Consider the following 27,977-nt stretch of genomic DNA (forward strand, 5'->3'; position numbering starts at 1 on the left):
GTAGCCTAATATCTCAAAGACTAGTTGATAAAATGTTCATAAGAAAGAAATGAAATTCTAATGGAAATGTTTCACAATGATGTCATTAGGCAGAGCAGGCAACAGATGGCACACAGACAGCAGAGTTGGGGACAGATATGCAGGGACAGACTGGCAGAGACAGGGAGTCTCAGGTAAGTTTGTTGAGTCTTTGTTTGGCAACATTATGAAAGGTTCAAAAAAAATTTGACTTGTAAAATAGGAACATAATTGGAAAATGCCATGGATACCCCCACTCTCAACTTAAACTGGTGACTGAACTAAGATTTGGTAAAGGCAATGGTATTGCTGTTGTGTAGTTTTGGGTACCGGTAGTTAGGAGTACGGCAAACACCTTATTTCTTTGGTTCCTCAATATACATTTACCATATTACAATGTAGGCTATGTGTTACAGCACTACTTTTGGTGTCGCCCTCAGGAATTGCTCTGGAGAAAATGTCATGTAATTGTCCCCTCCAAAGTTGATATCAGATTTTCGCCCCTGTGCAGACCGTGTGTTTCCCGACTTTAACAATTGTATTTATTTGTTAGGAACTCAGTCAGGCTTTCAATTTAATGCAGTTTGGGGTTGCATGGGTCGCAAGATGGGGCTTGGTAACTAAACTGATAAATTGCAATATCCATACCTTTGCCACCTAGGACATTTGTGGCAAAGGTATCTTCTCAAATAGTAGTTGAGTACCCCTTGGTATAGGGGATGCATTTGTTACATACTATACAGTAGACTACATCTCTGATTTTGTAAATATATATCAATATTTTACTTACTGTGAAGTAAAATCCTAATAGTTATCATCATAATCAAAATGTGCTTATAGTTTTGAAACATAAGGGCACATTGACAGATTTTTCACATTGTCGCCTCGGGTATTTAAACCAGCAACTTTTCAGTTACTGGCCCAATGCTCTAACCACGAGGCTACTGCTGCCTGTAACCCACCTTGTGCCGTGGCGGAGATCTTTGTGGGCTATACTCGGCCTTGTCTCAGCATGGTAAGTTGGTGGTTGAAGGTATCCCTCTAGTGGTGTGGGGGCTGTGCTTGGCAAAGTGGGTGGGGTTACATCCTGCCTGTTTGGCCCTGTCCGGGGGTATTGTCGGATGGGGCCACAGTGTCTCCCGACCCCTCCTGTTTCAGCCTCCAGTATTTATGCTGCAGTAGTTTATGTGTCGGGGGGCTAGGGGCAGTCTGTTATATCTGGAGTATTTCTCCTGTCTTATCCGGTGTCCTGTGTGAATTTAAGTATGTTCTCTCTAATTCTATCTCTCTTTCTGTTTTTCTTTCTTTCTTTCTTTCTTTCTTTCTTTCTTTCTTTCTTTCTTTCTTTCTTTCTTTCTTTCTTTCTTTCTTTCTTTCTTTCTTTCTTTCTTTCTTTCTTTCTTTCTTTCTTTCTCTCTTTCAGAGGATCTGAGCCCTAGGACCATGCCTTAGGACGACCTGGCCTGATGACTCCTTGCTGTCCCCAGTTCACCTGGCCGTGCTGCTGTTTCAACTGTTCTGCCTGCGGCTATGGAACCCTGACCTGTTCACCGTGCTACCTGTCCCAGACCTGCTGTTTTCAACTCTCTAGAAACAGCAGGAGTGGTAGAGATACTCTGAATGATCGGCTATGAAAAGCCAACTGACATTTACTCCTGAGGTGCTGACCTGTTGCACCCTCGACAACCACTGTGATTATTATTATTTGACCCTGCTGGTCATCTATGAACATTTGAACATCTTGGCCATGTTCTGTTATAATCTCCACCCGGCACAGCCAGAAGAGGACTGGCCACCCCTCATGGCCTGGTCCTCTCTAGGTTTCTTCCTAGGTTCCGGCCTTTCTAGGGAGTTTTTCCTAGCCACCGTGATTCTACACCTGCATTGCTTGCTGTTTGGGGTTTTAGGCTGGGTTTCTGTACAGCACTTTGTGACATCAGCTGATGTAAGAAGTGCTTTATAAATACATTTGATTGATTTGATTGATTGTAATGGCAGGTTGTGAGCAAGTTGAGAAATATGTGTCTTACAGTTTCATTATCCTTATACATACGTAGGACAAATCATCAGAAATTGGGTAAAAACGTAGGACAGTTATGTATTCCATTTCTGCCGCATGCAACATTGTACTAGATCACCTTTTCCACATGACTTGTAAACGGATGCTGTATCCCCTGCTTGAAAAGCATCATCTTACAGTGTAGCATTGACATTTAGATAATGAGTGGAATATATTATTAAATACAACCCAGGTATTTCAGAAGTGCATTGTACATACACAACACTATAATTCATAATGGTAGCAACAACACTCTAAAAAATGTGGTGTTCTACAAGGGTTCTTCTAAGATCATTAAAGTTTGCTGAGAAACCTTAGAGTTCTTGGCACTGAAAATTACCCCCAAAAGGTTCTTCAAGAACCCCATAGGAGGTGGGGTTCATTGAGGAACCTCCTTAGTTGGTGGGGGATCTTGCAGGAACCCAACTGCCCAATTGAAACATTTGGATATGAATATGAAATGAGAGCAGGCCCAGACACTTAACTGAAAAATGTAAAGATCTCCTCAATTTAAGGTAAGGTTTGTCCCTTATATGATCTAAATTGATATTGTTTTATGATGATACCATCTATCTTTTCATATTTGTGCAAATCTTTGTAAAACAAAAAATTGACAAATTTCAATGGATATCAATCAATATAGGTAAGAATATGTATGCTGTAAGAATATGTTGAAGGCTAGAGGTGACTGAACTGCTCACTTTTGTGTCTGTGTCTGCAGGTATACAGAGGAGGCATACAAAGGTATGTCAATTGGTATTGGTATGTACCATTCTTCTCCCTTACCTCTTCAATGAAAATCCCATAGGCCTCTACATTACGGACAACGTATGTGCATGAAAACCATTATCAAAACAGTTATTTTCATTCACATTCGCTACAAAAACCAAGGTATCGTCGTGTGCATGTTTTGTTAATTAAACATCTGTACTATTTTTTGGATTCACAGACTTCACCCTCCCTACACCTCTGATGAATATAACAGGAAACTTGTTCGATCACCATACAATGTGTCACGTCCTGACCATAGAAAGCTGTTATTTTCTATGGTAGAGTAGGTCAGGGCGTGACAGGGGGGTTTTCTAGTTTTGTTTTTCTATGTTGTTATGTTCTAGTATTGTATTTCTATGTTGGGTTTTGTTTGGGATGATCTCCAATTAGAGGCAGCTGGTCCTCGTTGTCTCTAATTGGAGATCATACTTAAGTAGGGGTTCTTCCCACCTGGGTTTGTGGGAGATTGTCTTTGAGTTAGTGTATGTTTCACCGCTGCATCACGTTTTGTTATTCAGTTTATTTATATGTATTGCATAGTTTCACAGTGAAAATAAAATGTGGAACGACACACACGCTGCACTTTTGTCTGCTCCTTCCTACGACAACCGTGACACAATGCAAACTCATTCTGGCTATGGATATGGAGAACATCAACACATTAACATGTCACTAAAGTCATAATTAACACTGACAACTAAAATATTGTTGTTACTGCTATGCATATTAATAATAATAGGGCAGGGGGATAGTTCAAAAACCAACCCCAAAAGGTTCTTCAAAATGTTTTTAGAGGATCCATTAAAAGGGGTTATTTGAAGAACCCATTTAAAGGGTTCTTTGAATAACTTATAGGGGTTCCCCCACCGTTTGAATTTGAAGAACCCCTAAAGGATACTCCAGGAACCTTTTCTTTTTAGAGTGTAGAGTGAATCTTTCCACTTTGTCCTATTGAAGCACACTGGTGGATGGAGAATAATGACTTAGCACTTACAGCCACATCCATATATTCATGTCAAATTGATACATTTATGAGGTCAACATATAGAAATGTACAGTGTTCAGAAGTTATCAAACTATACGTTAACTAAGCACTATATCATTTCAGTTCAGTAGTTATCCATTTTAAGAAGTTTGATTAGCTGATAATTGTATTAACAAATGACAAGAAAATAATATTAAAAGTAAAGTGAATATTGCATTTTGAAAAGCAGATACTTTGAATATGTAGACTATCCAAATTGAAAGAGTGATTTTGTGCAATGAACAAGTGACTTTGTAAATGTATTTGTTTAACTCAGTCAAAATGTGCTTATAGTTTTGAAACATAAGCCATTTTGAGAATCTACTTAGATTTTTTTGCTTAGAGTTAAAATGTATAACATACTTGTGCCAAAGTAATTGTAAAAACTGTAATGCTACGTATAATTGAAGTGTTGATAATTTTTTTATCAGAAAAAAAAGCCTATTTTGTAGCCTACAGATGTCAGATCTTAATATGACCCATTTTGTTGCAGGAGGAAAACAATCCTGCTGCAGGGGGATTTGAATGAATATTGAATATTTAGAATCGCCAACAGGGGGCAATTAGAAGTGATGTTTGCACTACCGTACCTAGGGGTCTATGGTTTAAAACAATTCTAGCATACACATGTTTATGAACGTTGTGCATTTTATTGCAATAACGAATAAAGTAATATGTAGTCAGCCATTCAAATTGATACTCTCCAAATTGACAATGAAATAATGACTAAATTATCCTCTATAGTTTAAGCTTTAGATAAGAACCTTTTGTCTTTGACATTTCATTGAATAAACATAACTGATAGTCTGACATTAATGATTTGCTGAGTCTCACTTTGATGGGTCCTACTCTAGAGTGCGCCATTGGTCTGGTCACATTAAATAATGAGCAAAACAAATAATGGGGTTCATCATTTTATCAAATAACAGTTTTCCATAATCAAACATTTATGGTTCGAAAGAAAGGCAAAGCGTTTCAATAATGTAAAATGAAAAGCCTGTAATTTAACGTAAAAAAAGTTGATTGATAAAACACTTTGTACTATTGATGATGTACCTGTATGAAAGAAGCAAATGCTGTTATGATTATTCTTGGATATGAAATATTGTTATTACAGTATGAACAGATTCCAGTTATAACCACAATAGGAAGCATACATACATTGTAGACATTATACTCGTCTGTCATCTGTGTGGCCATGCACACCTCCAACTCAATCATTAAGTTTGCAGACGACACTACAGTGGTAGGCTTGATTACCAACAACGATGAGACGACCTACAGGGAGGAGGTGAGGGCCCTCGGAGTGTGGTGTCAGGAAAATAACCTCACACTCAACGTCAACAAAACAAAGGAGATGATTGTGGACTTCAGGAAACAGCAGAGGGAGCACCCCCCTATCCACATCGACGTGACAGTAGTGGAGAAGGTGGAAAGTTTTAAGTTCCTCTGCGTACACATCACGGACAAACTGAAATGGTCCACCCACACAGACAGTGTGGTGAAGAAGGCGCAACAGGCGCAACAACCTCAGGAGGCTGAAGAAATTTGGCTTGTCACCGAAAACACGCACAAACTTTTACACATGCACAATCGAGAGCATCCTGTCGGGCTGTATCACCGCCTGGTACGGCAACTGCTCCGTCCACAACCGTAAGGCTCTCCAGAGGGTAGTGAGGTCTGCACAACGCATCACCGGTGGCAAACTATCTGCCCTCCAGGACAACTACACCACCCGATGTCACAGGAAGGCCAAAAAGATCATCAAGGACAACAACCACCCGAGCCACTGCCTGTTCACCCCGCTATCATCCAGAAGACGAGGTCAGTACAGGTGCATCAAAGCTGGGACCGAGAGACTGAAAAACAGCTTCTATCTCAAGGCCATCAGACTGTTAAACAGCCATTACTAACATTGAGTGACTGCTGCCAACATACTGACTCAAATCTCTAGCCACTTTAATAATTAAAAATTGGATGTAATAAATGTATCACTAGTCACTTTAAACAATGCCACTTTATATAATGTTTACATACCCTACATTACTCATCTCATATGTATATACTGTACTCTATACCATCTACTGCATCTTGCCTATGCCACACGGCCATCGCTCATCCATATATTTATATGTACATATTCTTATTCATTCCTTTAAACTTGTGTGTATAAGGTAGTTGTTGGGAAATTGTTAGATTACTCGTTAGATATTTCTGTACAGTCGGAACTAGAAGCACAAGCATTTCACTACTCTCGCATTAACATCTGCTAACCATGTGTATGTGACCAATAAAATTTGATTTGATTTGATTTGAAGGCAGACCTTGGTGGTGAATGAGTTGAGTTGACACCCATTCAATTCAAAGTGCATTGAGCATCTCGTGGAAAAGCACTATAGAAATCCAATCCATTATGTTCATAATTATTGTTTGTCATCAGCTTAAAGGGGTAGAACATGTAGACCAACTGTCAGGGATGGCCCCCACATCAGCCCATTTTTTCCCCTTGTAACATTTACCTGAACTGCTCTATGGCAAGTCTTTTCAACCTACTGTTTTTCCCAAGTGGGAAAAAGTGAGAGATGGGATGTAGTGGTGGGTTGCTTTATGACTTTGCGGTTGTGGCTGCAGACTGGGTCCTGCACAGAACTATTGGCCAGATTTACCCAAGTTTGCACTAGGTGCCATATTGGCACCTGTTTCTTTCAGTAATGGATAAAACACCAAAAACAAATAACAATTATGAAACTGTCTTCATCTACACTATTACTACACATCTACACACATAAATCTGCTAAATGACTTAAATGTAAATGTAAAATGTACACACATACACATATTCTTTCTCTAAACTTTTATTTGCTATTCATGTACTGTCCTTTACGTTCGGTTCTCTGGTAGTTGGTAGAGCATGGCTTTTGCAACACCGAGATAGTGGGTTTAATTCCTGGTTTCTCCCATACGTAAAAATTGTATGCACGCATTACTGTAAGACTGCTAAATGGCATATATTATTATTATTATTATATTATTTCATAAAACAGATGGACATGGAACATCCTTTTCTCAGACAAACAGTGTTGTACACAGATTGTACACAAATTTATTTTACAAAAAAGTTAAAGCTTTTTAATCGGCCTTTAATGTACGTATTTGGACAATAGTATGTTTTTTACTTTACATTCATTCCCCATCATTGGGATCAGCCACCGGCTTGGTTGAGGCACCTGCTCGGGATGTTGTTGACCAATCCTAGGGAATGTCACCAGCTCCCTCAGATTTCTCTGTGCTCTTTTGTTGAATGCTTGCTTCCATGAGTCGACACGCCACAATTGCTCTATTGAATTGGAGATCTGGACACTGATGGCCGGTCAAGAACAAGAACAAGTTTGTGTTCCTTTTTGCCATTTATCAAATTGGATTGAATGTGTTTGATGATGTATATGTTGGTTTGTCAATATGTGATCAAACTTTGGATTCTTTTCAGGGAGATTTTTGGTACAATAGAAGCACAGGTTTAGGGCACAAGGCTAAAGGGATTTTTAAAAAGGATTTTAACGCGACATTAAAGCATAAATTAATCCTCTAAATGTTAGTTGTCACCATCAGATCACAGAGGACAGTGTGTGAGTAACTTGATTGCTGACTGACAATCTTAATTTTAGTTGGTTGGATGAAGTTAAGTTAGGCTAGACAGAATAAGCAATTGAGCAGTTGGCTTCATACAATGTCCTTTACATACTGTAGGCTATAATGTCCTTTACCCTGGTGGAATATTATAGTTTGTCCATATGAGAAAAAGGGTAGGCCTAATTAATGGGTGTCTTATAATGTGGCAAAACAGTGTTGTCAAAAACAACAAGAAATGTAATAAAATCCTAGGCTACATGAATTGCTCTGATAAAGATTGTTTTGAAATTGAACTTGGAACAAAATTGAACTTGTCTGAACAAACTTGCATCCGAAGCATCATTAATAAACAAATACAAGTTGTTTGAGCAAATATGATCTGAAACTCTTTCTGTGATTAAATATTTATTGAATAATGTGACGTAAATAAAGTGTGATGGAATGTGCAAAAAAATGGACGCGTACGTAACGTTCAATAAAAATTGTCCAATGAAAACACGCCTTTGAAAATGTATGGGGAAAATATTAGACAGCATCACTGATTGGCCAAGCAGCTGCTTTACAAGTGAGATGCACTGTTCTTGAGCGCTACATCCTCTTTAAAGATTCTGAATGGTTCACGACTAGGAGGCTGCCTGACACAGGTTTGTTGGATATATAACTTTATGCTTTTCCTGTTCAATTATATTATTCCAAGTTTGTGCTCAATAACTATGTAAAAAATAAGAAATACATTATTGTGTGTTTGGTTGCGCAATAACTGGGTCATTAAAAAAACAACAGTCGCTCAGTTTTCAAAAGGCGTAACGTTTAGATGTCTGATGGTGGATTAAATCGTTTTAAATGTAGATAATATCCATCATATTATCAATACAGATTACGTGCACATCGCAGGCTGGATAGACTACGCATTTTAAGACGTAGGCCTATACAAAAACAATATTTATATTTTACAGGCGTTCCCTATTTCGTAGCGTGCTCGGTGAATCAACACGTAGTCATAAAAATAGCTATCTGCTGTATAACTTTTTCTTCCTGTAAACTATATATCAACTTCTTGCTACGTTTGTGAGACACTCAACTTTGTTTAGAAACGTTTTATCGTGATACGCGCGTTTAGGACTTGTGAAAGGAGCCCGAATGACGCCATTGTTAGTTAATTCAGTAATATTGTAATATACGTTTTTAAAAGGAGACAATGTATCCATTGTCAAACTCGTGTTGTGGCATCCCCGCCTTGTCATTTGCCTCGAGACAGTTTCGAGAGTTACTATCAGTGATTCTCGAAAAATATTCATAGGTTAATTGGTATACTTTTTAAAACCATTTATTTAAGCAAGCAATATAAAATACAATATTTCCATTAGTAAAGTGATAGGCTACTCCGATGCATAGAGAAAACAATTGAAATACTTTTGATTATTTTGGAATGAACAGTAACTTTCTTTATCATGTTTCATTTTAAAGGGAAATTGGGATACCCATTTAAGTGACTGCAAGGTTCTGTTGAAATTGCAATGTAGCGATTTATTTTCAAAGAGTAGCTCAAAGCCTATTAATGCTGCATTAGGCCTAATCAGGGTTTCAGTCTTACTGACCTTCTCAAATGAAGGTTTATTTTTGCTTTTGCTAAACGGTTAATTCCTAAACATTATTAAGCTTAGTACAGGTGGCAAGATTTAAACCTGTTGGTGTAACTAAGACTTCTTCAATGTTCTTTGCCAGAAAGCTGTAATGCACACTTTCTTAACCCTGCCCAGGCCAGTCCAGGGTGGCTTCAAGTTCACAGCTATTTCAAAGACATACATTTGCTACCAATGGTTGTAGCCTACTTATTAGGCCCAAGTTCAAAATAGACAGGTGCCATTGAAACTTGGTTTGGTAGAACACCTGAACATTTGACGTTATAAGCTAGGCCTATACCTGGCTCATTGTGGTACAGCAAACAACCGCATAAGAGGAATTGTGTGGAATGTTGTCTGGAGTCTGTTTTTGACATTGACTCACTGTCTGAGTGTGCTGCTTTTAACCGGCTCTCCTGTTGACAATATTCTTGCGACGCGGACCCTTTTTTAAATGTTTTTATTTTCTGGATTGGTCTGCCATGTGGTTATCATATGGAGTAGCATTGTTCATATACTACAAAGGAGATAGTATTTTGTTAGTGTATTACAGTACCGCTGTTTTTTTTTTTTTTTTTAGGTGAAAGGGGAATTTCTCTTGTTGTAGTCAACTATCAATCCCTAGGGTCAGTGTGTTCCCGAAATCTGGAGTAGTCCGCATAATAAAAAAATAAAAAAGTTGCCAGCTAAGGGGGAGTGGTGGCATGCCCCCCTGCAAAAATGTTTGCCCTTCAAAATCAGATTTGGTGGCATCTGATGCACCACAATTTTAGTCATTTAAGTAGATGCCACAAGGGAGAGTAGCCGGTTATTTGACTGGCAGCTGGCTCTTATGGAACACATGGCAGGGGTCACCGGGGATGTTTCAGTGAGGTTCACAGATAGAAATGTAATAAATACAGCTAACATGGTTTCTTATTCTACTTGGCAGACAACCATATCTGTTCTACTCAATGCTTTTCTATATGAAAGTTTCTGTAATGTTGCACCATCCTGAACCGGCCCCTGTTTACACCCATTCGTCATCCAGCCTGGTTCCCAATACCACCCTAGCTTTTTTTTGCCTTAAATCTGCTAGGTCTGGTCTGAAACCAACCCCTATACCCCTTCCTTTAGTAGCATGCATTCATGCCTCTTTGAATTCAGATATGAAGCGATGTGTTGACTGACAACCACGTGGCAACTTCTACAGAAGCTCTTCTCACGCCTTTTACTATATATTACAAAGGGATACTGCTACGATCTCTGGTTCGTATTTGTATGTTACAGATGTTACATCTCTCCAAATGTGCCACAAAAGAGATCTGGAAACAGATTTTTTTTTTTTGTATGACCGTATGCATGACTGGATGTCATTTACAAAATAGCCTCCAATACCCTCAATAAACTGGATGCAGTCTATCACAGTGCCATCCCTTTTGTCACCAAAGCCCCATATACTACCCACCACTGCAACCTGTACGCTCTCGTTGGCTGGCCCTCGCTTCATACTCGTCGCCAAACCCACTGGCTCCAGGTCATCTACAAGACCCTGCTAGGTAAAGTCCCCACTTATCTCAGCTCACTGGTCACCATAGCAGCACCCACCTGTAGCACGCGCTCCAGCAGGTATATCTCTTTGGTCACCCCCAAAGCCAATTCCTCCTTTGGCCGTCTCTCCTTCCAGTTCTCTGCTGCCAATGACTGGAATGAACTACAAAAATCTCTGAAACTGGAAACACTTATCTCCCTCACTAGCTTTAAGCACCAACTGTCAGAGCAGCTCACAGATCACTGCACCTGTACATAGCCCATCTATAATTTAGCCCAAACAACTACCTCTTCCCCTACTGTATTTATTTATTTTGCTCCTTTGCACCCCATTATTTATATTTCTACTTTGCACTTTCTTCCACTACAAATCTACCTTTCCAGTGTTTTACTTGCTATATTGTATTTACTTTGCCACCATGGCCTTTTTTGCCTTTACCTCCCTTATCTCACCTCATTTGCTCACATTGTGTATATAGACTTATTTTTCTACTGTATTATTGACTGTATGTTTGTTTTACTCCATGTGTAACTCTGTATTTGTCGAACTGCTTTGCTCTATCTTGGCCAGGTCGCAATTGTAAATGAGAACTAGTTCTCAACTTGCCTATCTGGTTAAATAAATAAATGCATGAAGTAGGAGATGGGCTACAAGATGGACCACGCTTTTTTTTTATTAATCATAGGCGGAAATCCTCAGGAAGTTTAGGTCTACTTGTTGCTTAATCTTCAATCTAACTGCAGTTAGCTGTCTAAAGCTAGACTTGACAGATTTTAAATCTACAATTGCTGAATCCATTTGTGGACTTAAATTGAGACGTATAAACTCAGCAAAAAAAGAAATGTCATCTCATAGTCAACTGTGTTTTATTTTCAGAAAACTTAACAAGTGTAAATATTTGTATGATCATAACAAGATTCAACAACTGAGACATAAACTGAACAAGTTCCACAGACGTGTGACTAACAGAAATGTAGTAATGTGTCCCTGAACAAAAAGGGGGTGTCAAAATCAAAAGTAGCAGTCAGTATCTGGTGTGGCCACCAGCTGCATTAAGTACTGCAGTGCATCTCCTACTCATGGGCTGCACCAGATTTGCTCGTTCTTGCTGTGAGATCTTACCCCACTCTTCCACCAAGGCACCTGCAAGTTCCCGGACATTTCTGGGGGGGAATGGCCCTAGCCCTCACCCTCTGATCCAACAGGTCCCAGACGTGCTAAATTGGATTGAGATCCGGGCTATTCGCTGGCCATTGCAGAACACTGACATTACTCTCTTGCAGGAAATCACGCACAGAATGAGCAGTATGGCTGGTGTCATTGTCATGCTGGAGGGTCCTGTCAGGATGAGCCTGCAGGAAGGGTACCACATGAGGGAGGAGGATGTCTTCCCAATCCATATCTCCATCCGTGGCTAATTTAGTAAAAGGTCTATTTTAGCTAGCCAGCCACCTGGATGCTGGACTTCCTGACAGGCTGCCCCCAGGTGGTAAGGGTAGGTAACAACACATCCGCCAAGCTGATCCTCAACACGGGGGCCCCTCAGAGGTGCGTGCTCAGTCCCCTCCTGTACTCCCTGTTCACTCATGACTGCACTGCCAGGCAGAACTCCAACACTATCATTACGTTTTCTGATGACAACAGTGGTAGGCCTGACAACGATGAGACAGCCTATAGGGAGGAGGTCAGAGACCTGACCGTGTGGCGCAAGGACAACAACCTCTCCCTCAACGTGATCAAGACAAAGGAGATATTGTGGACTACAGGAAAAGGAGGACCGATTATGCCCCCATTCTCATCGACGGGGCTGTAGTGGAGCAGATTGAGCGCTTCAAGTTCCTTGGCATCCACGTCACCAACAAACTAACATGGTCCAAGCACACACAGTCGTGAAGAGGGCACGACAAAACCTATTCCCCCTCAGGAGACTGAAAAGATTTGGCATGGTTCCTCAGATCCTCAAAAGGTTCTACAGTTTCACCTCTGAGAGCATCCTGACTGGTTGCATCACTGCCTGGGATGGCAACTCCTCGGCCTCCGACTGCAAGGCACTCCAGAGGGTAGTGCGTATGGAACAGTACATCACCGGGCCAAGCTTCCTGCCACCCAGGACCTCTATACCAGGCTGTGTCAGAGGAAGGCCCTAAAAATGGTCAGACCCCAGCCACCCTAGTCATAGACTGTTCTCTCTGCTACTGCACGGTAACGGAGCGCCAGGTCTAATAGGCTTCTAAATTGCTTCTACCCCCAAGCCGTAAGACTCCGAACAGCTAATCAAATGGCTACCCAGACTATTTGCATCCCCCCACACCTCTGGAATGCTGCTGCTACTCTTATCTATGCATAGTCTTAAAGTGACTATCTACATGTAGGGTTGGGCGATATGCTTATATAATATATCGTGTGATAAAACGTCTATGGTATCATTATGCTCTATCATTTATTTTGTTGTTGTAAATCACACTTTTTACAGCAATATTTTCCGTCAATTGAACGATGCTTTGCGTTCTTCACGTGCCGTGTGGACAACAGGCTCAAACACCACTAACCTCTTTTACCACCTACGCAAGAATCATGTGAAACAGTACGGAGAGAGTCTACGGATGAGACCCACAAAAGTACAATCGAGTGCTCAAAACAAACCCCCCCCCGACTCAGATGTTGCAAGAGGCTTTTGCCCAATTGGCGCTAACACTCGACCCAATGTACCAAATGCAAATTGACATGTGACACACATTAATGCCAAAATAACACACAACAGGCAAGCACCCCCCCCCCCTCAAAAAAAGTGTGTGTATATAGATATATTTTTATAGATTTATTTTGTTTGCAGATTTTTATACATTAATATTCTGTTAAATGCTTAATTGAAAATTTGCACCAAGGTTCTAAATAAAAGGAGAAAGAATCAAATATGAGTAAGTACCTTTTTTATGTTGAGTATAATTCAAAGGTAATAAGTAGGCCTTTACATGTGGTAATTTTATATAAACTATTTATTCATTGAATTTACAGAATGTGCAATATGGCGATATGTATCGTTAACGGGATATGAAATTACCTATATTGTGATATGAGCTTTTGGCCATATTTCCCAGCCCTACCTACATGCATATATTACCTTGACACCGGTGCCCCCGCACATTGACTCTGTACCGGTTCCCCCTGTATATAGCCCCGCTATTGTTATTTACTGCTGCTCTTTAATAATTTGTTATTCTTATGTCTTACTTTTTTAGGTATTTTCTTGAACTGCATTGTTGGGTAAGGGCTTGTAAGTAAGCCTTTCACTGTAAGGTCTGTTGTATTCGGCGCATGTGACAAATAACATTTCATTTGCTGCGACGCACACAGACCAATTTCTCTAGTTTACAAACTTGTGATTATCATGTGGAGGATTCTTGTCCTGTCAGCTTTGAAGTACAGTGACAGCGTTCAAGGAAATCTGGAAATGGAGGCTTGTGGTGTGGAGAAGAAAAAAAATCTTGGTCCTCTCTCGCTTTCGTCTCGAATGTTCGGCGTCTCTCACATGAGAATCTAGCGTTTTCCACTTCAGATTACAGAGCTCTCTCTCCTGTTCTCTCTCCCTCCCTCCCTCCCTCCCTCCCTCCCTCCCTCCCTCCCTCCCTCCCTCCCTCCCTCCCTCCCTCCCTTCTCACACCCTCCCTCCCTCCCTCCCTTCTCACACCCTCCCTCCCTCCCTCCCTCACACCCTCCCTCCCTCCCTCCCTTCTCACACCACTCTGTGGAACAGGGCCAAGGATGCACTGACTCTCCACCGTGATCCGCCTGCTCCGCTCGTCTTTGGCAGGGGTTACTAACGGCCAAAGCCCTCAGGCCACAGCAAGTCAGTGAGCCTTTATTTACACAACACTTCTACCAAGGCTCTGACCACGGCCTGGTCAAACAGGAAATCGGCACTCGGGCAGGGGCGAGCTGTAAGGTATTAGCGCGTCATTGGTGAGAGCCCCATTCCGTTGAGTGGAAAGTTAGAGCTTACCTCTCTCTGTAAACGGCTAAATGAGCTAAAGCTGATGAGATTAAGGGTATTTAATGCTTTCCATTGATGGTTAGATGCTAAATGGATATTAGTCCAAATTGTTTTGAGTTTGTAGCATTTCGGTGTAAAGGCGTGGTGATTTTAAATTGTTTGCGAAGAAAATCAATAGTCCCTGGCAAAAAAAGATAATGTATAGCCACAGTGGGATCGGAGTGCTGTCACCAACTGTTGATATAAAAATATGTATGAATGTGCTTTATAAATATAACATTTGGAGTTTAGGCCTAATGGTTCTTCACCACTGGATGACAAAATTTATCCTGTAACACTAAGTCTTTTTGAACCGAGGTATGAACCGAACCGTGACGCATGGATTTAGTAAACCTTTGCACTCCTACATTTTATTTGAATGTTAAGACAGCAGGTTTGGCGCTTTGTGTTTGATGCTGCATGTAGAGAGATGCGTACAGAGCTATTATTCTCTTATTGATCATGGTTATGAATGGCTTTTTGACAAACGCACATGCAGTTTAAATTTAAACTACCGTAATTCCGGACTATAAGCCGCAACTTTTTTTCCCAGGCTTTGAACCTCGCGGCTTAAACAATGACGCGACTAATATATGGATTTTTCACACTTTAACATTTTTTTTGCTCCAAAAAAACACATTCTGTGACGTGCTCAGTTTTTTGGCGGCATGAAGCTTTCATTAGACCAATGAAATTGCCGAACGGGTTAAGGTCAAACAACCTTTTTGTTTACTGTTTAGATTAAATCGAGCGCTCTCAAACTTCCCATCATTCTGATTACGGTAGTCATTTTGTCACCCTCATCATGGCAAAGACACGGAGAAATGCATATGATGCAGCTTTCAAGTTGAAGGCACTGGATCTGGCTGTTGGAAAAGGAAATAGAGCTGCTGCACGGGGGCTTGGTCTTAATGAGTCGATGATAAGATGTTGGAAACTGCAGCGTGAGGAATTGATTCAAAAAAGACAACTAAAGCTTACTGCTAATTTTGAATTTTTGTTACAAGCTGTGTTTCGTTAAAGCCTGTGTAAAGTTAATTTGTTTCAATGTACCGGTAGGCACCTGCGGCTTAGACATGTGCGGCTTATTTATGTTCAAAATAATTTTTATTTTTTTTAAGTCAGTGGGTGCGGCTTATATTCAGGTGCGCTTAATAGTCCGGAAATTACGGTAGGTGAAAATTGGGTCTGATTTTATAAGTATGACTTTGAAATTGTCCTCTACCATGTTTTTAGGATTCATAGCCCAGACTCAGATTCTTAGGTGCAATCTGTAAATGTAATTTCCAATTAAGTGTTGACCCTGGTTTTGTTTGTAAATGGGAGTGATGGGTCTTGGAAAATAAAGGGATTCTACTATCTGTGGTTGACTCTGCAGTGTGTTGGTGGGAGCCTCATGGAATCTTGGCAGGTTAGGAAAGCCTGGTCCCACATCTGTTTGTGCTATATGGCTACAGTTAGGTGTGAGAATTGACCATAGGAGTTGGCAAGACAGCACAAACAGATCTGGGTCTGGGCTAAGGCTAGTTTTGAAGCCATTTTAGCAGACTACTGTCTTTCGGTCCTGTTGACCGTGAGGCTGCAGTCACCGAGCCATGCCTGCAGTGCGGACAACCTTCCCTCACATTCACCCCTCCCCAATGTCCCATCTCTCTATGACCCTGTACAGTGTGGTCATGACCCAGCACATTTGCTTTCCTCTTGGGTCACCTGCTGTCCTCATGAATGCTGCTCTCCCCACCAAAGTCACCTTTGTGTCCAAAGGGGAGTGGGGATTGAGGGTGAAAGATGAGGCTGTGTCCGTGCGGGGCTAATTATAGGCGGATGGATCGCTTTGCAGTTACCTCCACCTCACCACCCCCTACACTCAGTCCACAACTAGCCAACTCAGTCACACTAGTCTAGATTGACCTCCCTGCTCCCTTGCAGTGAAATAAATCTAGTATGCTTCCCCCAACGTGTGTGTCTCGTATGTTAACAACTTTGTATGTATAGAATAACGATCCCCCCGCCCCTTTACTACAACATCCTCCAGAGATATTTGTAGCTAATGCTGTTGAATTATCAATGAGGCATCAGCGCTTAACAAATCACAACACGCACACGCGTACACACAGCCTATTCAGTAACTGAATAGTGCATGGCAGTTTTGAGGGGTTTTTCTGTATGCAAAAGGATGTTGCACTAGGCTAGAGTATCCATACTGTGCTAATTCAGGAGGGAATCAATATGCTACAGGGATGGTGCTGCTGATTTCCTCCAATTTATGGGAATTTTCACATCACTGAGACTGGAAGCCTAGTGGCTTTGGTCCTGAGAATTCAAGAGGGGCTTTTCAGGAGGGTGCAACGTTACAGAACATACAGGAAGATGCAATTCTATCTCAAAGTGAGCTGTATTTGAATTAGATTTATGTCTGCACTTGCCAGGTTCAGAAAGTCCCACTTCATTGAATACGCTGTACATCTAGAAGTGGAGTTGCTGGTATTGTGACAGTGTGAGCCCTCTGGGCATTTCTAACTATAAACATTTGAAACTGAGCTAGCACGCTGCTTTAACACACCTATAGCAGTTTTAAATCCCTAGTCTTCTAAAGAATTCCCTTAACTTTAGCTTTAGAGGATGTGTTTTTGGACCAGGCCTTGGAGTGGGAATGGGCTAGGCATTGTATCTGAAGCAGGCCTAAGAGGGGCTAGGGGTTGAATGGCACGACAGGATCTCGTCACTGTCCATAGCTTATGCCTGCCCATACCATAACCCCTCCCCCACCATGGGACACTGTTCACAAAGTTGACATCAGCAAACTGCTTGCCCACTTGACGCCGTACATGCTATCTGCCAGGTACAGTTGAAACCGGTATTAATCTGTGAAGAGCACACTTCTCCAGTATGCCAGTGGCCATCGAAGTCTGTTCTTCGGCGTCGTAACAGTCAGGTCAAGACCCTGGTGAGGGCGATGAGCACTCACATGAGCTTCCCTGAGACGGTTTGTGACATTTTGTGCAGAAATTATTTTGTAAAAACCCAGTTTTTGTCAGCTGTCCGGGTGGCTGGTCTCGGATGATCCCACAGGTGAAGAAGCCGGATGTGGAGGGGCTGGCCTGGTTACACGTGGTTTGTGGTTTTTGAGGCCGGACTGTGTCGCAGCCAGCCGTGATTGGGAGAATCATGAGGCGACGCGTAATTGGCCCAGTGTCGTCCGGGTTAGGGAGGGTTTGGCTGGCCGGGATGTCCTTGTCACATCGCGGTCTAGTGACTCCTGTGGCGGGCCGGGCGCATGCACCCTGACACGGTTGCAAGGTGTATGGTATTTCCTCCGACACATTGGTGCGGCTGGCTTCCGGGTTAAGCGTCAAGAAGCAGTGCGGCTTGGCGGGGTTGTGTTTCGGAGAATACACATCTCTCGACCTTCACCTCTCCCGAGTCCCATTGTTGCAACTCCCAAGACTGTAACTACCAATTGGCTATGACGAAAAAGGGGGTAAAAAATTATGGAGGCGACTTATGGTAGAGAAATGATCATTGAATTCTCTGGCAACAGCTCTGGTGGACATTCCTGCAGTCAGCATGCCAATTGGCGCGCTCCCTCAATTTGAGACCTGGCATTGTGTTGTGACAACTGCACATCTTATTGTCCCCAACACAAGATGCTGTTTAGTCAGCATCTTGATATGCCGCACCTGCGAGATGGATGGATTATCTTGGCAAAGGATGCTCACTAACAGGGATGTAAATTTAAATTTGTTTGCAAAATTTGAGAGAAATAAAAGCGCTGCGCATGGAACAATTCTGGGACCTTTTAGTCCCATGTTTCATGAGCTGAATTAACACTTTACATGTTGTGTGTTATATTTTTGTTCAGTATAGTTGATCCTTCTCTTGTCCATCCCCTACAGTTATCCTGTATGTGAATACTTTGTTGCATCGTATTCAAAACTTCTGCAGGGCACCAACAAGTAGCCTACCATTTAACAACCTGAATTTTAAAATTGTATATTTTGAACATGGCTCAGGTTAACCACTCTTCTAGCTAGTAAGTAAGTTGTACTCCATATTTTATTAACATCACACATCATATCCAGGGGATCTGCAAGAATGTGTCTGTATAAACCTAGATAGTCTGACTCATGCACTTGACTTGCACTGAAATGACTGAACCACATACCACTTTCTTTTTAGCTGTTGACAGTGCTGTATTCCGTGCGTTCTGCGGTCAAACAGACCAGCTGGATTGTGACCCCACCCCCCCCTCAGTTTTTTCCAATGTCTTCAGTTTTCTGGCTGAGTGGGGTGACTGGTGGGCGAGCGCTGCCATTGGCCCATCATCCTCCCAGGCCAATTATGGAGGGGCTGGCTGGAGGGGGAGAAGCAGTGGCGGGTTACCTTTAGCCTGGAAACGACTCCCAGCCAAGCCATGTGATGCCTGTGGCATGTCCCTTTTCCCTGCTCTCCCCGGCCAGCTGACTGAGGCGCGCACACATGCGCCTTACGTGTGTGTGTGTGTGTGTGTGGTATACATGCATACACAGACGCTTGTATGCACATACCACACACTTAGAGTGGGCAGGTTGGTATGGAAACAAAGATGAGAGAGGGGCTGAGAGGGAAATGGCAATGGTTTTAAGTATAGTGAGCATTCGGCTGTGGTAGTTACCCTAGTCTTAAGAATTCCACCATTTTGTTTGACCTAAGCAGTTTTCCATATCTGGAGGTTGTTCAGTAAAAATAAACATTTACCCTCTGTACCTCTTCCTTGTTATAATCTCTAATTTCCATGTCAGTGTGTACGTCAAGCTACCAGCTATTCCCGCGAATGCCTACCCCGGGGCTTGTTTACATGAGATTAGATTCTTCTTCATTAACATGTTTCAGATGTGATGGCTCTGCCATTAGCAACATTAGCATCCTGGACTAAATCTTCAATCACTATGATGGGGATCTATTGGGGCTTTTGTGGTTAGGGCTGGCACGGTAATTCTATAATCATGTAACCGACGATAATGGATGAAGACATAATGAAAATAAAAATGTTTTAATACATTCACTTAAGAAATGTATTTTAGTCGAAGTTTACATACACCTTAGCCAAATACATTTAAACTCAGTTTTTCACAATTCCTGACATTTAATCATATTTAAAATTCTCTGCCTTAGGTCAGTTAGGATGACCACTTTTATTTTAAGAATGTGAAATGACAGAATAATAGTAGGGATAATGATTTATTTCAGCTTTTATTTCTTTGATTCCCAGTGGGTCAGAAGTTTAAATACACTCAATTAGTATTTGATAGCATTGCGTTTAACTTGGGTAAAATGTTTTGGATAGCCTTCCACAAGCTTCCCACATTAAGTTGGGTGAATTTTGGCCCATTCCTCCTGACAGAGCTGGTGTAACTGAGTCAGGTTTGTAGGCTTCCTTGCAAGCACACGCTTCTTCAGTTCTGTCCACAAATTTTCTATAGGTTTGAGATCAGGGCTTTTTCCTCAACATGACGATGGTCATTATTGCCAAACAGTTATATTTTTGTTTCATCAGACCAGAGGACATTACTCCAAAAAGTACAATCTTTGTCTACATGTGCAGTTGCAAACCATGGTCTGGCTTTTTTATGGAGGTTTTGGAGCAGTGGCTTCTTCCTTGCTGAGCAACCTTTCAGGTTGTCGATATAGGACTCGTTTTTACTGCAGATATAGATACTTTTGTACCTGTTTCCTCCAGCATATTCGCAAGGTCCTTTGCTGTTGTTCTGGGATTGATTTGCACTTTTTGCACCAAAGCACGTTCATCTCTAGGAGACAGAACACATCTCCTTCCTGAGCGGTATGACGGCTGCGTGGTGACATGGTGTTTATACTTACGTACTGTTTGTACAGATGAACGTGGTACCTTCAGGCGTTTGGAAATTGCTCCCAAGGATGAACCAGACTTGTGGAGGTCTACAATTATTTATTCTGAGGTCTTGGGTGATTTTCTTTAGATTTTTTTTCCCCCCATGATGTCAAGCAAAGAGGCACTGAGTTTGAAGGTAGGCCTTGAAATGCATCCACAGGTACACCTCCAATTGACTCAAATTATGTGAATTAGCCCATCAGAAGCTTCTAAATCCATGACATCATTTTCTGGAATTTTCCAAGCTGTTTAAAGGCACCGTCAACTTAGTGTATGTAAACTTCTGACCCACTGGAATTGTGACACAGTGAATTATAAGTGAAATAATCTGTCTGTAAACAATTGTTGGAAAAATGACTTGTCATGCGCAAAGTAGATGTCCTAACCGTCTTGCCAAACTATAGTTTGTTAACAATTCATTTGTGGAGTGGTTGAAAAACAAGTTTTAATAACTCCAACCTAAGTGTATGTAAACTTCCGACTTCAACTGTGTGTGTATAAATTGTACTCTTTTAAAATGTTACCTTTTTAACTAGGCAAGTCCAGTTAAGAACAAATTCTTATTTACAATGACGGCCTATATGTCCCCTAACCCTGACGACGCTGGGCCAATTGTGCTCTGCCCTATGGGACTCCCGCTCACGTCCGGTTGTGACACAGCCTGGGAATGTACCAGGGTCTGTAGTGCCACTCGGGAGACCTGTTTCACACCACTGACTGAAGAAGGCCGGGCATTAAAAAAGACGAGAGCCGTGTGGTTGAGTCCATTTTCATGGTAACATGTATTCTTTACCACGTGATGAAACTTTGCTGCTTGTTTTAGCAAGGTGTTGTAGCAAACAACTATCAGCAAATACATGCACTCAATGGCTTACCACAAACAGGGCACACTGTCACTTGACCAAGATATCAGCAAGCTAGGCTAGCTATCCCCTAGCTGTCAGTTTAGGAAAGGGGATACCTAGTCAGTTGTACAACTGAATGCATTCAACTGAAATGTGTCCTTCTGCATTTAACCCAACCCCTCTGAATCAGAGAGGTGCGGGGGGCTGCCAGTAAGTAAACACAGAACAGTCTGATTTGAGTCTTTGGTTGCTTAGGCAATACCCGCCCCTGAAGCAGCAGCACATGCAGTCAGGATTGAATGAGAGGAGAATATATTTAATCAAAAAAAAATATTTTTTTTATAACGATGGTCACTTCATGACAGTCACAGCCCTATTCGTGGTCCTAACACAGACCGGCACTCGCTTTTCAATGACTGCTTCCTTGAGCGGAGCTCCAATGAGTGGCTCTGAAGAGGGTCAGCGCCTCATGCGCCTGCTGTTTTGAAAGGGGGCGTCGCCCTGTTATTCATAATTGTGAGAACTAAGAGGTCTACTGTAGCTCAGTCCCCTCTGGGAGCAATTGCTACTACTTCAGGGATACAAGGTAAAGAGATTAACTGCTCTGTATCAGTAGAGGTACATCTCCTTTTTGTGGCTATTTTTCAATGATTGTCACAATGTGAATATCATTTTTTTTCTCTGACACAGAAATGTGAACGAAGCAAAAACATTTATTTTTAATATTTTCTTAGGCTAAAATGTGACTGCCACCGTTCTTGGAAGTCAAAATTGAGCCATCTCCCTGTCTAACTAACCATTCTCAGTCATCAATAGTGTCAGGCAGTCTAGGGGCAAAGAGCATAGGGTGACCTATTCACTCTTTCCTGTTTCTCTCTCTCTCTACCTCTCATTCTGATCTCTGTAATTGTGCCAAGACAGGATGAAGCACCTTTTGAGACTGTAGTGCAGTTTACAATGGTAACAAACCTCTGTCCTGCAAAGAAGTGCTTTTTAAGAACAAACAGGATAATCAAAAAATATTCTGTCACAATTGATGGGAAATGAGAGTAGAAGTGAAGTCATCTTTAAAAGTAAAGACCCTTCACGGTTTTAATGCTAAAAGGTGTTGGTTTATGGTGTTGTATAGACTCAAAATGGCTTGCTTCTGAAGCTAAGCAGGGTTGGTCCTGGATGGGAGACCAGATGCTGCTAGAAGTGGTGTTGGAGGGCTAGTAGGAGGCACCCTTTCCTCTGGTCTAAAAAAAATATCCCAATTCCCCCAGGGCAGTGATTGGGGACATTGCCCAGTGTAGGGTGCTGTCTTTCGAGTGGGACATTAAATGGGTGTCCTGACTCTCTGTGGTCACTAAAGATCCCATGGCACTTCGTTGGCTAAGTTCCCAATCTGGCCTTCATACCATCATGGCCACCTAATCATCCACAGCTTACAATTGGCTCATTCATCCCTCTCCCCTGTAACTAATTCCCAGGTCGTTGCTGTAAATGAGAATGTGTTCTCAGTCAACTTACAGGGAAAATAATAAAATAGACAAGTAATGCAACTTTCAATTTGGCAGAATGTTGTTGTATTGACAGAGCTGTTGACATTGAACATGTTGTGAGGTGACTGTCTTTCAGACTGTGACCTATGACGGTCACACTGGTCTCCATTTGGAGAGTGAGTGACTAGAGCCTCAGGGCCTTGTACTATAAAATGCTTCCTTCTTCCTTAAGGTAATACTGTTCAAAAAATGATATTTTTTTGGTATTTTCATTGTTGGACATAAGACTGTTATCAGCACCAGGAAATATGTTCCCAAGTATTCCCATGCGTAATAGAGGTTTGAAATGTTTTAGTGAAATATGTTATCTGTTTGGGCTTCTTGTGGTCAATTTGCAGTCTACAAATTATTTTGTTTTTATGCTCCGGCACCCCGACCAGCCGCTCAAGAAACAATTGGCCTGTGGCTGATTATTGTTGACAATTCCTGCTGTAGAAAGTACCCACACAGTTGTCAGATGTTGCCTTACACCCTGGACTATCAATCCACCCGCTTTGCTTGGATCAATTAAACTGTGCCGGATCATGAGATCAATGCTGACTTCAACGAAGTGTTTATACAGGGCTCTGGCCTGGTGTGCAGGGAAGAGGGGATTACAGTGAGCTCACTATCAATGCACTTCAGACAGGAAATGTCACCACGTCTTACTTCCCCACTAAAATGAGATGTGCCATGTGCGGGTGTCCTGATATCATGATGGAAACCTGTGTTCAGGATTGGTTTGTGGAATGTTTTGAGTGTTTGCCTCCCCTAAGGCATTCATTATGTTTGCATGTTAAGTGTTTGGTGATGGGGAAAATAATAGAATGTAATACAAGGCGCTATGAGGCCTCCCGAGTGGCGACGTGGTCTAAGGCAGTACTGTAGCTGTGCCACTAGAGATCCTGGTTCGAGTCCAGGCTCTGTCACAGCCGGCTGCGACGGGGAGACCCATGGGGCGGCGCACAATTTGGCCCAGTGTCATCTGGGTTAGGGGAGGGTTTGGCCGGCAGGGAAATCTTGTCCCGTCGCACACTAGCGACTCGTGTGGCGGACCGGGCGCAATGCACGCTGACATTGTCGCCAGGTGTACAGTGTTTCTTCCAACACATTGGTGTGGCTGGCTTACGGGTTAAGTGGGCATTGTGTCAAGAAGCAGTGCGGGTTGTGTTTCGGAGGACCCACGGCTCTCGACATTCGCCTTTCCCGAGTCTGTATGGGATTTTCAGCGACGGGACAAGATTGTAACTACCGATTGGCTACCACGAAATTGGAGAGGAAAAAGGGGTAAAATTAAAAAGGAACCATTTTCCTCCCTTGGTTTCAGTTTGGTGAGGTGTTGCACTAAACCCTTTCTCTCCCATCTTGTTTACATTTTTCATGAAATGTGTAGCTCTGTCTCAATGTTCTCAATGATTTCCTTGTCATTTCCGTCAGCTGCACTGGTCTAAGATTGTATGCGATGAAAGAAGCCTACTATTACTGTCGCTTTAAGCCGTCTAGTTATTATAGGTGAGTGCAGACAAAGGAAAGGAAGCCATTTGAGAGTAATGGGACCAACCAATTTCAGTAGTACCTACTATGTTTCTAGAACCATGGGGATAAGATGGGTACAAACAATATGTTGGTAATAAATGTAGCTCCACCCTCAACCAAAGCTCCTTGCAGTCAAACATGTCACTCCAAATGTGCTCAGTCCTCAGTGTGCAGGGTGGGTGAATGGAACCGGGCACTAGTCCTCCTTTGGCGATTATTGCTTTCCCCTATGCAGTTCTTTCATGTCTTTACATATTGAGGAGGTAGTTAGGTGCTAGGGGAGATGGAAATGTAACTTTTTTTAAAGACTACAGATGTGTTACACTAAATGTTTTTTTTTCTCCTCTCTCTCGACAACAGAGAAGATGCAGGCCCAGGAGCTCCTGAGACGGCTGCGGATCCCAGAGCTGGAGGATGTGCGCCAATACATGCACAGCCTGCCCACCAACATGCTGATGGGTGTGGGCGCCCTTGCCGCCCTCACCACCTACTGGTACGCCACGCGGCCCAAGGCCCTCAAGCCGCCCTGCGACCTCAACATGCAGTCAGTGGCCATGGTGGTAAGGGAACATTTTCGTTACTTTTATTTCTTTATGTTCAAATCCCAGTTCGCCTCTTTTTAATATTCCAGCACAAGTCCAAAGAGCATAGGTTTCCTTCGTTTCTGAGACAACTTGTGTAACAGCATAGGAGGAAGTGATGAGGAAATAATGGCTGGATTTGTCAACAAAAAAAAGGCTACATGTGACAAAAGACAAACTGTCTATAGATGCATCGGTCTTTATTACTGTATGACATTGTACTTGTCCACAGTAAGTTATTCTTGTGTACATTTTTGAAGCGTGTTGTAATGTTAACTTGGTTTAAGGCGGTTCAAAAGTTCACAGTTAATGTGGGTGCTTTGGACAATGTGTCCCATGTATTTTTAGTACTGTAGCCTTTGGTCTCTGTCTGTACAGGTTCATTTTATTAACAACACTTGTTACAACACAAGCGTTGGACCAGATTTTTCTCTTTCTACTTTCAAAATAGTATATCCCAGTAACAGAGTAGGAGGCCAGACAACAAGTGTGCTTGTCTGAGCATGTAGTCCAAGACTATTTACATTTTTGAGTGAGTCACTGATTGTGTGTGCACTAGTACAGATTGAAGCATCTTAAGGGACTCCCACGATTTCAATTGGACACCAAGTAAGTCCCTGTATTTATCTTGCTTAAGAAGTGAGATTAATGTGTGTGTGAGTGAGCGCACACACCCCGGTGTTGGCAGTGGGAATACTTGAGAAAGCTGTTCCTACTCTGGCCTACGTAAACACGAGAAGTTCTTTGCTGTGCCAGCACTGCATTCCAACAGTCCTCATCTGTTATTTTGTGTGTGTGTCAAAGACGATGAAAATGTGTAATAGAATTGCGTTGTGTGGTGTAAAGGAAAAACACCACTAGTGTCTTCGTTCTTTCAGCCAGCCCTCTATTCAACGTACAATACAAAGTCATTATGCAGACATACTCATATCATGATTCATTACTAATGATAAATCTTGGGGTGGAGGCAGTCGTCTCTTCTAGCGTCTGCTGCCTGTTTTTCTAAGTGAAGTTTGAAAATGTAAGAAGTCCGTCTTTTTCTTGTTTGAGACGATGTAGCAGTGGTTTGAACACACATACACAAACTCTAATGATTTACAGTTCTCCAAGCTGGTCACAGGAGGACCAGAGAGTAGGGTGAAGTTACACTCTAGACACTGATTTTTGGGTTAGTTTAGCATTTTCCCTACAAATGTTTAAGGTTAAGATTGGGTGAGAGGAAGCTGATCCTAGATCTGTACCTTGAGGAAACTTCACCCAGAGTGGAGAATCAGAGAGAGACCACAATGTAACTGGGCCTGTCAGCATGGGCCCCTTTGTCACCATGACAACCATCTAGGCTGTGTTCCATTCCAGAGAATTTAGCCACCCCTCCTCACTCACCCCCTCTGTCCTTGTTCACTCCACTTCACCCAGCTACAGCTTGAGTCTTTTCTGCCACCCTTAACTCTCACTCATTCACTGTGTGGAAGGTGACCAGTTTCTCTAACCTCAGCCACCACAGGTAGCCTAGGTTACACTAGCTTTACCCTAGCTTTATTCAGTCATTTCAGATCCTCAAAGGTGGAGTGAGCTAGGGTAGGAAACAACTTTCTGCAATGAAAAGCAGGCTTGGTGTTTTGTCCAGTGCAGCTGTGGCCAACTTCACAGAGCACATGGCAGTTTAGTAGAGTATTATTTTTTGCTCTGTGGTTGATGGTTGCAGAAACAGATTGGCCAAAGGGCAGTTAAGACAAATGCCAGATGGCCTGGTCCATCTTAAATCCGTGGACATTTTGTAAATATGTTTTGCATAGAGTGATCCTAATTTGGTTAATAATGGGGGCCCAAAGAAATACATTTTAAAAAATGGGCCAAAGTATCTGGGCAAATGTTGGGTCCTTGGAGGGAAATTATTGAGGAGCAGGTATCGATAGAGAGGAGGGAAGGAGATTGATGTACACACTGTACAGTTGCCCTACCCTCATTACTCAAAACAAATAATTGTGTTCCTTAACCTTTATTTAACTCAATTAAACATTTAAAGAAATAAAAAATGAGAATACTGATTTTTGAAATGCACTACGTAAGCAAAAGTATGTGGACACCTTGTTGAACATCTCATTGCAAAATCATGGGCATTAATATGGAGTTGGTTCCCCCTTAGTCTCCTTTTTCTGGGAAGGCTTTCCACTAGATCTTGGAACATTGCTGCGGAGAATTGCTTCCATTCAGCCATGTGCATTAGTGAGGTTGGGCACTGATGTCGGGAGATTACGCTCGACTCGCAGTCAGCATTCCAATTAATCTCAAAGGTGTTTGATGGGGTTGAGGTCAGGGCTCTGTGCAGGCCAATCAAGTTCTTCCACACCGATCTCGACAAACCATTTCTGTATGGACTTCGCTTTGTGCACTGGGGCATTGTCATGCTGAAACAGGAAAGGGCCTTCACCAAACTGTTGCCACAAAGTTGGAAGCACAGAATCGTCTAGAATGTCATTGTATGCTGTAGCATTAATATTTCCCTTCACTGTAACTAAGGGACCTAGCCCAAACCATGTAACAGCCCCAGACCATTATTCCTCCTCCACCAAACTTTACAGTTGGCACTATGCATTCAGGCAAGTAGCATTCTCCTGGCATACGCCGAACCCAGATTTGTCCGTCAGACTGCCAGATGATGAAGAGTGATTCATCACTCCAGAGAACGCGTTTCTACTGCTCCAGAGTCAAATGGCGGTGAGCTTACACCACTCCAGCCAACGCTTGGCATTGCTCATGGTGATCTTATGCTTGTGTGCGACTACTCGGCCATGGAAACCCATTTCATGAAGCTACCGACGAACAGTTCTTGTGCTGGTGTTGCTTCCAGAAGCAGTTTGGAACTTGGTAGTGAGTGTTGTAACCGAGGACAGACAATTAGTTTGCGCCTCAGCAT

The 27,977-nt window shown here is 42.3% G+C and overlaps 1 protein-coding gene across 2 annotated transcripts in view; it reads left to right on the forward strand.

Moving 5' to 3' along the window:
• Positions 1-8,037: 8,037 nt before the first annotated feature.
• acsl1a (acyl-CoA synthetase long chain family member 1a) overlaps positions 8,038-27,977 on the forward strand; it is a 51,326-nt gene continuing 31,386 nt past the window's right edge. Inside the window, exons 1-2 of one of the 2 annotated variants that reach the window (XM_014195507.2) lie at positions 8,038-8,146; positions 24,840-25,039. In XM_014195507.2, coding sequence (XP_014050982.1) covers positions 24,845-25,039 — 195 coding nt within the window. In that variant the 5' untranslated portion in view covers positions 8,038-8,146; positions 24,840-24,844. The remainder of the gene's footprint in view (positions 8,147-24,839; positions 25,040-27,977) is intronic. The other variant, NM_001173571.1, reaches the window with a different exon arrangement.

The sequence above is a fragment of the Salmo salar genome, chromosome ssa04 (genome assembly GCF_905237065.1).
Source record: "Salmo salar chromosome ssa04, Ssal_v3.1, whole genome shotgun sequence".
NCBI lineage: Eukaryota > Metazoa > Chordata > Actinopteri > Salmoniformes > Salmonidae > Salmo > Salmo salar.